The sequence below is a fragment of the Chelonoidis abingdonii genome, chromosome 2, assembly GCF_003597395.2.
Source record: "Chelonoidis abingdonii isolate Lonesome George chromosome 2, CheloAbing_2.0, whole genome shotgun sequence".
Taxonomy (NCBI): Eukaryota; Metazoa; Chordata; order Testudines; family Testudinidae; genus Chelonoidis; species Chelonoidis abingdonii.
The window spans coordinates 66,964,215-66,977,621 of record NC_133770.1 but is presented as its reverse complement, the minus strand read 5'-3'; the positions used below and the strand labels follow the sequence as shown (position 1 = coordinate 66,977,621).

The 13,407-nt window shown below is 39.1% G+C and overlaps 2 protein-coding genes across 2 annotated transcripts; both read left to right on the top strand.

The window, feature by feature from the left end:
- Positions 1-423: 423 nt before the first annotated feature.
- On the top strand, positions 424-2,663 carry HOXA10 (homeobox A10). Its single transcript, XM_032773892.2, has 2 exons — positions 424-1,243; positions 2,389-2,663. Exons 1-2 carry the CDS (start codon positions 424-426, stop codon positions 2,661-2,663), a joined length of 1,095 nt encoding a protein of 364 aa, XP_032629783.1.
- A 6,568-nt stretch (positions 2,664-9,231) lies between these two features.
- Positions 9,232-10,865, top strand: HOXA9 (homeobox A9). The gene is made up of 2 exons (XM_032773893.1): positions 9,232-9,784; positions 10,627-10,865. Exons 1-2 carry the CDS (start codon positions 9,232-9,234, stop codon positions 10,863-10,865), a joined length of 792 nt encoding a protein of 263 aa, XP_032629784.1.
- The last annotated feature ends 2,542 nt before the right edge of the window (positions 10,866-13,407 follow it).

Sequence of the window (13,407 nt, the reverse complement as noted above, 5' to 3'; positions counted from 1 at the left end):
GTGATAATAAAAGGTTTATTTATATCCGGCTTCATTTTAGGCAATAATAAACATCAGACTGCCCTGCCACTTTATAACAGTGAATGTGATAATAGAAGAGTATAACGTTTGATAACCCTAAAATAAGGTAGGAAATTGTTTTATACTTGTCAGTGTGCGACTGTATCTCCGCATGCACGTATACCCTATATCTACCTGTAGAGATAGATATGGGTAGATGTAGGTGTGCGTCTATATGGAAATAGATATTACACATTAATATACATATATATTCTAAATACAGAAGTCGACCTGAGACCAGCTCTCTGCATACGAAACCAAACTGGGAGGGGTTGCTGGTAGGGCTTGGGCTTCCATTGGCTGTAAGCATTTGCCGTGGTGCGGGGGTATCTCTAATCATATTCAGCATGTTTTGCACAAGAAATGTCAGCCAGAAAGGGCTATCGGCTCCCTTCGCCAAATTATTCCACAACAATGTCATGCTCAGAGAGCCCGGCTGCAAACTCTTTTTTGGTAGACTCCTTGATCAGCTCAGGCAGAGGGGAAGGAGGAGGAGGAGGCGGAGGAGGAGGAGGCGGCGGCTACTATCCCAACAGTAGTGTCTTTTTGCCACAGGCGGCCGATTTGTCCTATGGGTTGCAAAGCTGCGGACTTTTCCCAGTTTTGAGCAAACGCAATGAAGGTGCTGCTCAAAACATGGTCCCCACTTCTCATGCTTACATGTCAGGGATGGAGGTCTGGCTAGAGCCCCCAAGATCCTGTCGCCTGGAAGAGCCTGAAACCCAGCAGGCTACCTCCTGCTCTTTCTCTCAAAACATTAAAGAGGAGAACTCCTACTGCCTCTATGATTCAGACAAATGTCCTAAAGGTGCAGCTGCCACAGACCTATCTACTTTTCCAAGGCTAAACGCTGAGGTCTGTCCCATGAACAACGCTAGTGGGGTGCCTGTCCCAGGCTACTTCCGCTTGTCTCAAGCTTATGGCACTTCCAAGAGCTACAATGCTGGGCAAGTTGTTGCTTCCCAGTTCACACCGCAGCCCCAAGTTCGTTTTGACGCGGCTCCATCTTTGCCTTCAGTCCCAACAGAAGCGGGGAGGACAGAGACCGAGGAGGCTTCCCCCAACACCTTGGCTTGCGTCTCCCAAAGGGAGGAAGACGCTCAGGCTTCGTCTTCGACCGCAGAAGAACTCTCCCCAGCTCCGTCAGAAAGCAGCAAACACTCTCCTGAGAAAGAACCCATAGGTAAGCAAATAAAACCCGTGCGAGGATGATAGTTACATCACAAATGGAAAGAAGGATTCGAGCAGCCTGCAGAGCTGGCAAGAAGCGCCGCTCAGACTGACCTTCTGAACTTTTTAATATTTGGGCGTGGGGATGTAGTAAAAAATAATGTCCATCCTACAGTTTAAATGTTAAAGACTCCTCTCTGGGCAAACCTTAACCTGCATGCGGTTTAAACATATAGAAAAGGAGAGATCCATCTTCCCAGTTGATGTGAGGGTGCCTAAGAGATAACATAGATGTTTGTAAAGCATCCAAAATAAGCAATAGGCAGTGCCAATAAATAAACCCATTAACGGGGTAAGTTATATTTTACGATCCAGAATGCTTTTCAAAATAACTGGCGCGTTGAAATGTTCTTTCTATGAACTGCTATCAAATTAGACTGATGAATGCTCCACGAATATCCTTCAGCGACTTCAATAGATAACAGGGCTGTTATTATTTATTATTGTGATCCCATAGGCAAAAATAAAACCCTAGTGGGCGATATTGTCAGACTTTTAAGTTGCTGATCATTTTACAATTGATTTTTTTAGATCTAATGCAGTTGGTCTATTAAACAAAAAAAGAAAACCAAACCCATCACCCACTCCACTAACAAATCAATATCTGAATAATAGCAGCAAACACCTACAAAGGGATCTTAGTTTGTTTTTAAAACTGGGTAGAAGCTTCCTAGTTAAGCGGGAAATAAGGCGAAATAGCTCATCTTGTCTTCCAGCTGCAAAGCTCGCTTCTAAAGTTTAAACCCGCAGTTTTGAAAAACAGAAAGAATAAACTAAACTGCAACACAAGGATTGGACGGGGGAGCCATTCAAAAAGCCACTTCCATTAAATTAACTGACCTCTGACGTATCTCTATCACTGTAGGAGCCAACAATTCTTTTCATTAGGAAAACGGAAACACAGAGATTCAGTTTTAATGATCTCCCGGGGCTTTTGGAGGCTAGATTTTTTAAAGGAAACGCCAGCTACTCTAAACAAGAGGCTGAGGTGCCCGCAAAGACTCCCCAAATTAGAACCGTGACCAGGGGGCGCAACTTGAGGAACCCTTTTGCCACTGTCATCTGGTAATGTCCCTTTTTTTACTTCCTTAAAACTAGGCAATTCAAAAGGAGAAAATGCAGCAAACTGGCTAACCGCAAAAAGTGGCAGAAAGAAACGATGCCCCTATACCAAGCACCAAACTCTCGAGCTGGAAAAGGAGTTTCTATTCAATATGTACCTGACTCGTGAGCGTCGCCTAGAGATCAGCCGCACAGTCCACCTAACAGACAGACAAGTTAAAATCTGGTTTCAGAACCGCAGAATGAAACTGAAGAAAATGAACAGAGAGAATAGAATTCGGGAGCTCACAGCCAACTTTAATTTTTCTTGATAAACCTATAAACACATTTTTTTTATGGTTTAAAGAGCCAGTATCATTTTCCTAGGCTTTAGTAATCTGCACCTGTATGGATTAAGGATTTTATACATTCTCAGTATGTCCATAACTTCTTTATAGCTATTTTGGGGGGGAGAGGGGGCAGCCATAATGATGCATAAAATTCCGTGTGTGCCGCCTTTGTTCCTTTATGATTGCCTTGATGTTATTTGCTTCTTTAACCTTGAAACACAGACATGATATCAAGAGCTGCAAATATATTTTTTTCCTCTTGAAAAAGTAAGCAAACCCGGTTAAAGGCGCTTTGCAATTTTAAACGATAAAAGGTGTATGTGGACCGTGTAGAGCTTAATAATGAATAATTGAAGCCTTAACATAGTTCTATGGAATGGGAGTTCAGCTTTTTTACTCCCAAATGGCAAGAGTTCCAATAATTAAATGCAGGCATGCTTTAAAAGACAGGCTTCAAGGGAACCGGTGTTAGGCTCTCTTTTCTTTTCCTTTAACATAACAACCAATATCTGAAGCTTTAAAATTGGCCAGGAAAATGAGACCTCTTCTCTTTAAGGATATAAAAGATCTCGTGTTGCTTATGGACTAAATTATTACACTTACCTCTGAATTTCACCCACTCTGTCTGGTTGTAGATATTGACCATACTGTAGTTTTGCTTAAATATGTGGAATTATTGGATTTTTGTCTATACATGACGTTACCGCTGGTAACGCATGACAAGCACACAACAATCCCCCCGTCTTGAGAAAAAAAAACAGTCCCTTTTGCTAGCTAAGTTCATTGAACATCAGAAGGACTTGCTGAGCCAAAGAGCGAGGGAGAATGTGTCCGTCTATCCTATATACTGTGAAGTTACATGCATTAAAAAGGTCAAACGTGTAGGTGCAAAGAAAAAAAAGAAAAAAAGGGGGAAATATAAATACAGATATGTATAAATGTCTATTATTATAAAAATGACGATACTGGTTTAAGCAAATGCATTCTATCATTATTATAAATGCTAGTTCTAGCTCTATCTAGTACTTACCTTAAATCGAAATAAATTAATATTGTAATGCTGCTGTGAGTGAAAAGACGATGTTTATGTTCTCATAGAAGAATAAAAGACGTGGAATGAATCCTTTTAATTTTACCTCTTTTTGTGACTGTTTATCCTCAGGTTCTACTTTATGTCTTCAAGAACTTTTACAACAGGAATAGTTGCCTAAACACCCTGCAATTACTTTAGGAATCTATTTAAATATTACCTAGACGGTCGTAATTTGTCTGGGCCATATAGCAATGGTGCAGTAAGGTTTGTCGGCTTTTGTTCAGTTTTATGACTTGCTAGTATATCTGGATTGTTGCTGTCTTGGACGAGTGGTTTCAGTTGAGTGAGGAGCTGCATAGACAGAGGAAGCAAATTACTATTTCTTGAGTGTAGCATATTGATTTATTTTTTTATTTTTTTTTGAAAAATAAAACACCTTGAAAAGTGCTGAAGTCTTTCACTCCAAAGGACAGTGAAAAATCTAGCTTTAGCAGATGGCTCAGAAGAAAATCATAAAGGTGAGCACATGTAAATCAGGATATTAAGGTCTTGCTCTTCTTATCAAACAGGTCCTAGCCACTTTTACCCATCAGTATCCTTTGCCTTTCTACCTGTCTGCATGTCGTCAGGCTTATTTAATATGTTTTTTCTTTCCTTGCTGCATGTTAAGTAATAAAGAGTTTGGCACTGGGGGAAACAAAATATAGGGCCTGAATAACGGCTTCCTTCTTTCGGGGGGAGGGGCGGCGGAGATAGACTTAACCCGGGCTTATGGCGAGTCTTTAGCTTTTTATGATGTACCATTACCGCGCACGGCTTTTCTTCATTTTTTCATGTGCATGGAGAATTAGAAGAAAAACTCACAAGAGAATATCCCCTCCCACGCACACATTTTAAAAAATCCTAGCCAGACTGGAGTCGGTGACCAGTGTGGGCTGTGGGAGAGCGACGGGAGGTGGAATGTTTTGGTCACATTTCTGGTTTTATTTTTATAGCGGGATCCTTGCGTAAGGAACACGGCTATGGGGAGCGTAATAATTAGAGCGCTGAGAACTGTTCTGTGGTTTAGGTAGTTTCATGTTGTTGGGGCTCCACCTTTCTCTCTGCAGCACGAAACTGCCTTAATTACTTCAGTTGAAATCATCACCAGGTATGATAGTGCGAGTTGGCTTACTACGGAAAAAATCTTACAGCTGAAGCTATCTGTAGGCGTCAAGTCCCAATGCCATTGTTTCCTATCTGCAACGAAGGTTCATTCACTTCCCAATGAACATTGCAGCCAAGGGGGAAATCTTGGGGAATTCTTCAAGGTTAGCTAGTTCCTGAGTTCTTGCTTATGGATTTTTTAAATATATCTTGTCGTCTGCATTCAAGGTCAGGTGCGCTTTACATTTTGCTCAGCAATTGCTCTGGTTTTTTTTTTTTTTTTGGCTGGATTTTTTAAATGCGTTACAGTTTAATTGCGTGGCAACATTCATATACTCTGTCATCCTGAGTCCTTGCAATGTAGCCTCAATATAAGTAAGCAAAGCTAGCGATTGCAACCAGACCAGAGACGGAGTCTCATTTTTTGTTTAGATATTTTGTCGATGTGTTACTTTTTTTTTTTTTTTTTGCCTGCACACTGTTACGTTATTGTGTCCATCTGAGCCTTGAGTGTACCTAAAATCTAAGTCTGCTTCTACATATGTCCAGGGTTTGATCATACATTACACAAAAGGACTTTACCGGAGGTGAAGGGGTAACCAAAAGTGATTTAAAATCGGCCCAAACCCATTTCCCTGTGGCTCACAAGGCCTCGGTTACGATCATTATTACAGTGTGTCCAGGCGCCGACATTCCATTGAGGCTGAATGAGCAACAGCGACCTCACTGGGCCTTGTGCAGGGGATCTAGGGCTGCGGGCTATTGTGTACATAGACCAAACAGAAATAGGAGCTGCAGCCCTTGTTTAGATCACAGGCACAACATTTATCCTTAACGTACATGCTCAAGATTTCTTCTGGCTGCAAGGACTTGGGAAGTATTTGAAAATTGAATGTCCTTTTTCATCATTCGTTATTAAGCTTTTCAGGGCTCATATAGGCTACAGTTAATATAAATAGTTTGGAAACGGGATTTTCACTGATTATGTAGTTGTGTTATAATTAAATTCTCATAGGAAGGGATGCATTTACAAAGAAAGAGTCAACCTTTAAATTGCAGACATATGACTCTGAGTGTATATATATGTCTATATACATACTGTATGTATGACGATCTATCTAAGTTATAGTGTGTGTACATAGGCTTGCCTCTGCTTTATTTAAAATGTTCAGTGTATAATTCTAATTTCATGAGCACTTATCTAAAGTTCTGTACAAATTTCCATTTTAAAATTTCTGGAACTGGTCAGTTTTCAGTGGAAATAAATTCTTTAAGAGGTGATCCAGAAATTCCCATTCAGTCAAGACTGAAAATTTCTACAGACTATTTGTCCAAATGCCAAAGCCTATATGCAAGCTCTATAGTGCATTAGTAGAAAAATTGCATTTACTATTTCCCTTCAGTTAAAAATAGCAATATCCTTTCTGTTACATTGGGTTTAAAAATCGTGTTTAAACTGCAGCTTTACTGTTCTGATTATACAGGTATGGAGGACAGAACCATTTTTTAAAATTGCTATAGATAAATTGTTTCCCTTTTAAATATCCCGAGATACCATTTACGCAGACCAATTTTATATTAACTTTTCCTGGTGATGACTAGCTGTCTACGTGATTATATTTCTTATAGTTTAAAATTATTTGTGATGCAAACTATATTAAATTAATAATTTCAATACCCTGATTATTAGAACTTAAAATTGATTTTAAAAAATTCGCCATAAAAGGGGGGGGGAAAGGAGAACATACTGAGTGAGTTAATCAGAAACCTGCCTGAAAATAGTGTTATTTATTATGTATTATTATTTTAACTCTAGGTGTCTTTCAGTCTCCTAATGCTCCTTCAATCCTGCAGCGAGCAATTTTCGGAATACAGAGGGTCTTTAAGAATCTGCCATATTATTTCACATTCTGTCTATGTATATCTGTGTGAGCAATCAAAAATGAAACGCTGCAGCTTCAGAACCCAAATTCTAACACAAACATCCAGGACTCCTGGAGTTAAGATTATTTTTCTTACTGGAAAAAGGAAGTTCTGCAATCACATTTCACCCCAGTTGATTCAATAATAAATACAAATGACGTGGAGTTCCGTCTTTCAATAACAGACATAGGTTTGTTTCTCTATTGCAGTATGTCAGTACATGCATGAAAAAAAAAGCTGAAATGAGTACATAGAAATTCATTTGCATTAAAAATATGTTGTAAAAGACGGATTGCCATTCGCTTGGGCAATCTCTAGTTGTTTGGTGTTTTTTTGTTTTTTGTTTTTTGGTTTTCTGACTAATGTATTAAATAATAGTTTCATATAGCTCTTGTGATTTAAAATCAGGATAGAAACTGTTGTTAAAAATTACTTCTCTGTAAGCTTTCTGGTGCAGTTGTTGGAAAAAGTTGAAAAGAAACAAAAACAGAGCGCGCGAGAGAGGCCAAATAGTGATATAAAACTAATGAGAAACATATTTTTGCATGCAGAATATTCACACATGAATTTAATTATTACGCAGTGGCTCTACCGTTTGGTGGTCTCTATACTGAATAATATTTTTCCAATGCAAATAACAGAGATGTTTTCCCCATCCCATTGGTCTCTTTTTCCTTCCAACAACAGGAAATAAGCAGCACACACACGAACAGAAGAAGATAATTAAATCAATTGTCATACTTTCACATTTTTCAGTCATTAGTTTAATTCATAACACTGGACTTGATCTGGGATGCCTATCACTTTTTTTTTTTTGTATAGGACTGTAACCCTCCGCTTAGTTTTGATGCTGTAGTGTGTGCACAGAAGTCAAGGAACGTGCCAGCAAATACCTAGATTTGCACATAAATTTGATTAATCAGAATGCGATACAACATAATACAAGTGCCCTTTTTACAGTACAACTGACAAGAAGGGTGCCTTTCGGCGATGAGGAAGAGAATGCTTTTCCCCCTGCTGCTTTTGTGCATATTTAAGAATTAATCGTCTTGATAAACACTCCTCCCCCTCCTCTCCTTTCCCCTCTCCCCTCTCTTCCTCTCTTGTTCTGGTTTAGCTCCGTTCTAGATATAATATTAGCTACATTTCAGGAAGGCAAGTCTAAAAAGCTCTTCTGTGCAAACAGACGTAAAAGTGGAAATACATTCAAACAATTTGATGGAGAAATAAACTACTGTATTTGTTCTGTTAAAGTCGATTTTACTTCACTCGCTTTAATTATACTTTTCCTGTGATAATTGTGTGTGTGTTTGTGTGTGTGTGGGTAGGTGGGTGCGCGTGCGCGAGGTGTTTTAATATGTCATTGACAATGTTTCGGGGGTGCATATTCATTCAAATTTCCTTTTACATCTTGTAGTAAAAGACAGTTTCCAAACCCGATAAATAATAACAGTGTTCCTAGTACCATTCAAATGCATCGATTAATTCTTGTGTGTCTGGTTAAATGATTTTTTTGGAGATTCTTGTTGTGGTTTTGAATCTGGTGCATTTGGGATTTCAAACTGTTGTCTTTAAATGTGAAAAAAAACCCAGTTGTTCAGAAAAGTCCAAGATCCAAGACTAGTTGGTGGTGTCTATAAAAATACAAATTTAAATATCGATTTAAAATATTTCTATATTCCTCCTCTGGTCTGTGTGGTAAGGAGCTACTCTGTAGATCAGTTTCCGTAAGAGGCTATGATGAATTTGACTCTTCATTGCCAGCTCCAGTTAGCTCGGAACTAAACGGAACAGTATTATTTACAGTTAGTTCCCAAACTAAACACAATAGTATAATTTAACCTTTCCAAGCTCTCGTAAATTTTTACTGCTGTGAAACACAGCGATGCAAATGAATATGTTCATAGCTACTGACTTAATAACATGCCTGTGGCTCCTGAAACAATAACTCCTTATGAAATATAATAAATATATATTTAAATACAGTATACCGCAACTGCTATTTTGCTTTTTTATTACTTCAATTACTGTATAATTTTATGTGAAGGTCTCCGATCACAAGGTTTTTGTTCGAAACACGAACCACTGATGGGATGATTAATTATGATATAAAATAGTCCGCTTAAAAAGGGTAATAATACAAAATCTGATCTTTTAATCTCAGTTGGCCACAATTAAAACAAACTTTATAGTATAACTCAAATATCCCTTTGCATAAAAACATATGGCTTTGCTATAAAAATTATGACTGGAAAACACTGACCCATTAATAGCCTGCGGAGTGATTTATACTTTATTGTTCTGCTACCCTGCCATGTGACTCCGGCAACCAATGGGCTGACAGGCAGCCTTCAACTTATTAGGTGACTGTACTTCTTGCAAGGACCAAGTTGTTACATGAAATCTGCAGTTTCATAATTTCAGCAGGTCCTGCTCTGTGTTTGTTGAATGGCAATGTCGACTTCAGGGACGCTCAGCAATTATTATGTGGACTCTTTCATAATTCACGAGAGTGAAGACCTGGTGCAGTCCAGATATGCCTCTGCTCCACTGGCACCGCCAACGAGACAGCCAGCCCTGAGCGAGCACCCTGAATTCACCCCATGCAGTTTTCAGTCGAAAACTTCAGTCTTTAGCACTTCCTGGAACCCCGTTCACCCTCCGAGCGCTAATAACGTGCCCACTGTGTACCATCCATATGTGCATCACCAGGCACCAATGGCAGCGCCTGACGGCAGGTACATGCGTTCGTGGCTAGAGCCTATGCCGGGCTCATTGTCTTTCCCTGGGTTACCTTCCAGCAGGCATTACGGCATTAAACCTGAACCGCTCGCGGCCAGAAGGGGTGACTGTACCACGTTTGACACTCACACGTTGTCTCTGTCTGATTATGCTTGTGGTTCTCCTCCAGCTGATAGGGATAAGCAACCCAGCGAAGGTGCGTTCTCTGAAAACAATGGAGAAAATGAGACAAACGGAGAAAAACCACAGATTGATCCAAGTAAGTGCAACTGCAAGGGTAATGGACTTCAGGTCTCTGAGCAGGCTGCAGGGAGGTTAGCATCTTGGGCTAACTAAATGACTAGCAGTTGCCGTTGCTCGGGTGTAGTTCGATCTTAATGGGAACTGTGCATGTCTGAACTCTTACAACGTGAATTAGAATGCCTGAACGTCCAGGCACAGCTCGGCCAGGCGTGGGTTCCCCGGGTACGGACTTTTGGGAAATCCTTGGGAAGCATTGGCTTCTTTTGTCACGAGTATCTTGCAAGAAACAGCCCAGGGTGGTTACTGTAAGGATGGAAACAGAAACCTCTTCATTTACTTCATTTTCTTGCTGTAAATCTAACAGAACAATAGGCTCGATGTTAATGCACGAAATAATGAGTATGCAAATAAGGCGAATAAGCAACCGAGGCTTAATTGAGCTAGCTGTATAGTGACTCGCTATCTCCTTGAAACCTTACAGTGGTGACACGGGAGAAGGTCAGAATTAAAAACTGAAATGTTTTCCCGGTGACATTCTAAACCTACTAGTCCTCCCCGGGCGGTGAGGAGGAGGAGGAGGAGGAGGAGGGACAGTCTATTTTAAAATCACATTCTATAAACAATATCAAGGCGAGAGTAGGCGGGGGCTGGGCTTTTACCGCGTGCGATTCTATGTGACCTCTCCATGTGTCTGTATTTTGATTCCATTGTGCCTAACCATCCTGTATGTCTGCTGAAAGGAAAGGAATGTCGTAAACCCTAATGTCAGGGTACCTAGGCTTTTAAAGTCAGGGCACCAAACAGTGATGCGACGTGGCTTCCTTCCTCCCCTGAACTTCTCCTGCTCTTTTATTGTAGATAATCCAGCTGCAAATTGGCTGCACGCAAGATCCACCCGGAAAAAGCGCTGTCCCTACACCAAGCACCAAACGCTGGAACTGGAAAAGGAGTTTTTGTTCAATATGTATCTCACTAGGGACCGTAGATACGAGGTGGCTAGACTCCTTAATTTAACTGAGAGACAAGTGAAAATCTGGTTTCAAAACAGGAGGATGAAAATGAAGAAAATCAACAAAGACCGAGCAAAGGATGAATAATGAGGAAACACAGGTTACTTTTTTTTTTTAAAGAAAATCCTCCCTCCCCTTCTCCAACCCCACCACACAATGCGACTGTGCCCAGGCCTCTTTTTTTTTTTCATGACAAATTCTAATGGTTAATGTACCTTGTAACAGTAGCATTCAAATATCGGTTTGCCAGTGCTACTGCGGAGGTACCGTAATACTTTCAATTTTATAATAGGAAAGAAAAACGGGGCATTAGCGCGGAAGGCTGTTTGTGGGCTTGTATAATTCTACCTGTTCTTCACTTACAAAGAAACAAAACAAAACACAAAAAAACCTACCTTTTCGTAATGCACAACTATTTGCGGACTGTAGAGTTTAGACTGCGTAGTTAATTTAATTTGCCCTTTGCGCGGCAGAGAGAGGTCTGCTGTAATACTTGAACGCTGTGTTTTATTGTGGTAATTATGTTCGTGACTCAACTTATGTGCTTGGGTGCTGTACCAGATGTGATTGTGAAAGCTAGAATTCAATTTGAACTCAGGTTGTTTATTATAAAAGTTGCATAGAGTATAGCTCTGTAGTGTAATAAGTCTTTTCTGTATAACTAGACAGTAAATCTTTGATTGTAACAACTATCTATCCCCAACTTATATAGAGAGATATCTATATATATACCAATTTAAACAAACAAAATCATAATAAAAAATCGCTGGGATATCTAAGAATTATGGTTCTCAAACTATTACCAAGCAGGTCATTTTAGTATGAAAAGTTGATATATATAGTACTGTCTTTGTCAGCTGTATATATACTCTATATATTAAGGAAAAAGTAAATAATCAGACTAGCTTAAATATTGTTTTTGCACCAGTAAGCAGTTATCAGATTTCGGAGCTATACGTATATGTGAAAAGGGTAACTACCTATGGTTTACGTTTTAATTTTAATCAAATAATTTGAAGCTTATTGTAATGAAGTTTAATTTTATTGATGATAAATTATACACTATAGAAAGCTACATTTGGTTATTGTAGATTTGTATCGAATATAAAAATCTGGGAAGTTATGTTTATGCAGAACATACACTGTATATTTTGCAATAGTTACCTCATGGCCTACTGACCAAATTGTTGTGTTGAAATGATATTTAACTTTTTGCTAAATAAAATATATTGATTCTTTTATGTTTTGTGATGTTTCAACATTATTAAGAAGGCTCTCATCTGTATAACCCAACAAAAACAAGTAGAAACTGCATGGTTAGAACAACTGTGGTGGGAATAGAAATTTATTTGATCCAGGTTAAATGCACAGATATATGAGAGCAAACCTGTATAATAATATTTACTAATTTTCTTTGTTTAACCTACAAAGCACCTGGATAGAATTATGGAATCCAGTGCTTAGAAACATATGCAGGAAACTCTTGAAATATTATGGGGTGCATGCTTTGGAATTAACGTATTTGAATAAAGTTTTTCTAAAAGAACAAGACCGAAATAGTCAAGACTTTTTAGAGGGACAACAATGTAAATAGATTAGACATCTTAATTTTAGTTGGCACAGTACATTACCCCATTATAAAATGGGCATAGCTAAACAGGCTGCAAAAGGTTTGAGAAACGCTCGCTTTGCCAATATATTAATTTTAAATCCCCTTCCATATATAATGTAATGTGCAAAATATGTCATTTTAAAAAGTTTTGCAATCGGTTATTTTTCTTCTTTATTTGCATCTGCAAATTTTCCTCTGAAGAGGCTTATGACACGTAAAATAAGCACATTGCGTTTTACTATCTCTGAGGGTAAAGGTTTGCAGACAATAAATGATATTATTATTTATTAAGTCTACCCTGGTCGCTGTTTTAGTCCAACTGAGAAAATGTGCCTCGCAACAGGCTAGTGCAGCAAAGCCAAATGTATGAAAGAAGATTTATTAAAGAACGTTTATTTCCGCTGAAAGTTATTTTTTTTCAGCTGAGCAACAAAACCAAATAGCAAAGATCGTGAGCCAGCTAAAGTTATCCCTGCTTCAGGCCGACATCTTACCGTCCAGAGAAGGAATCTTCCAAAATACGATCCAGAATACTCGTCTGTTCAAGACCAAGCAAACCATATTTGTAAATATGCTGAACAAACGCTTTGTGAGTGTATTATTTTTAAGACAAAAGTAGCCAGAACATTTATAGTCACCGTTCTTGGCAGAAGATGTTGCTAGGAAAATTCAGAGCTATACAATGCAATAAAAGAAAATGACTGCTGTAACCATTTATGGGGTGTAAAATGCTGCAGGGTTAAACACAAAATTTAGGGCGCTCGCAAGACGCTTACAGAGGTGCAAAAGTGCGGAAGGAAAATCTTTCAGCCTCACTTCTTCTTCGTCTTCTTTAAAGAAATCTCTGGTAAGTTTTGATGGGTTATAATTAGTAAACGGGAAATAGTTTTGTTGCACACTCACACACACAAAAAAGACCTTAATTGATCCCTGTTCCAGTGTTTTGGGATGTTCGGGACGCCCTCTGTTGTTGCAGACAGAGGAAACTTCAAAGAATCAGCATTCTGGGTGTGTAAT

Excerpts from the sequence above, each read along its gene's own strand:
- HOXA10 (XM_032773892.2), top strand. The coding sequence starts at position 424 with ATGTCAGCCAGAAAGGGCTATCGGCTCCCTTCGCCAAATTATTCCACA. Across the intron at positions 1,244-2,388 it reads TCCTGAGAAAGAACCCATAG|GCAATTCAAAAGGAGAAAAT; the intron begins GTAAGCAAATAA and ends CCTTAAAACTAG.
- HOXA9 (XM_032773893.1), top strand. The coding sequence starts at position 9,232 with ATGGCAATGTCGACTTCAGGGACGCTCAGCAATTATTATGTGGACTCT. Across the intron at positions 9,785-10,626 it reads AAAACCACAGATTGATCCAA|ATAATCCAGCTGCAAATTGG; the intron begins GTAAGTGCAACT and ends CTTTTATTGTAG.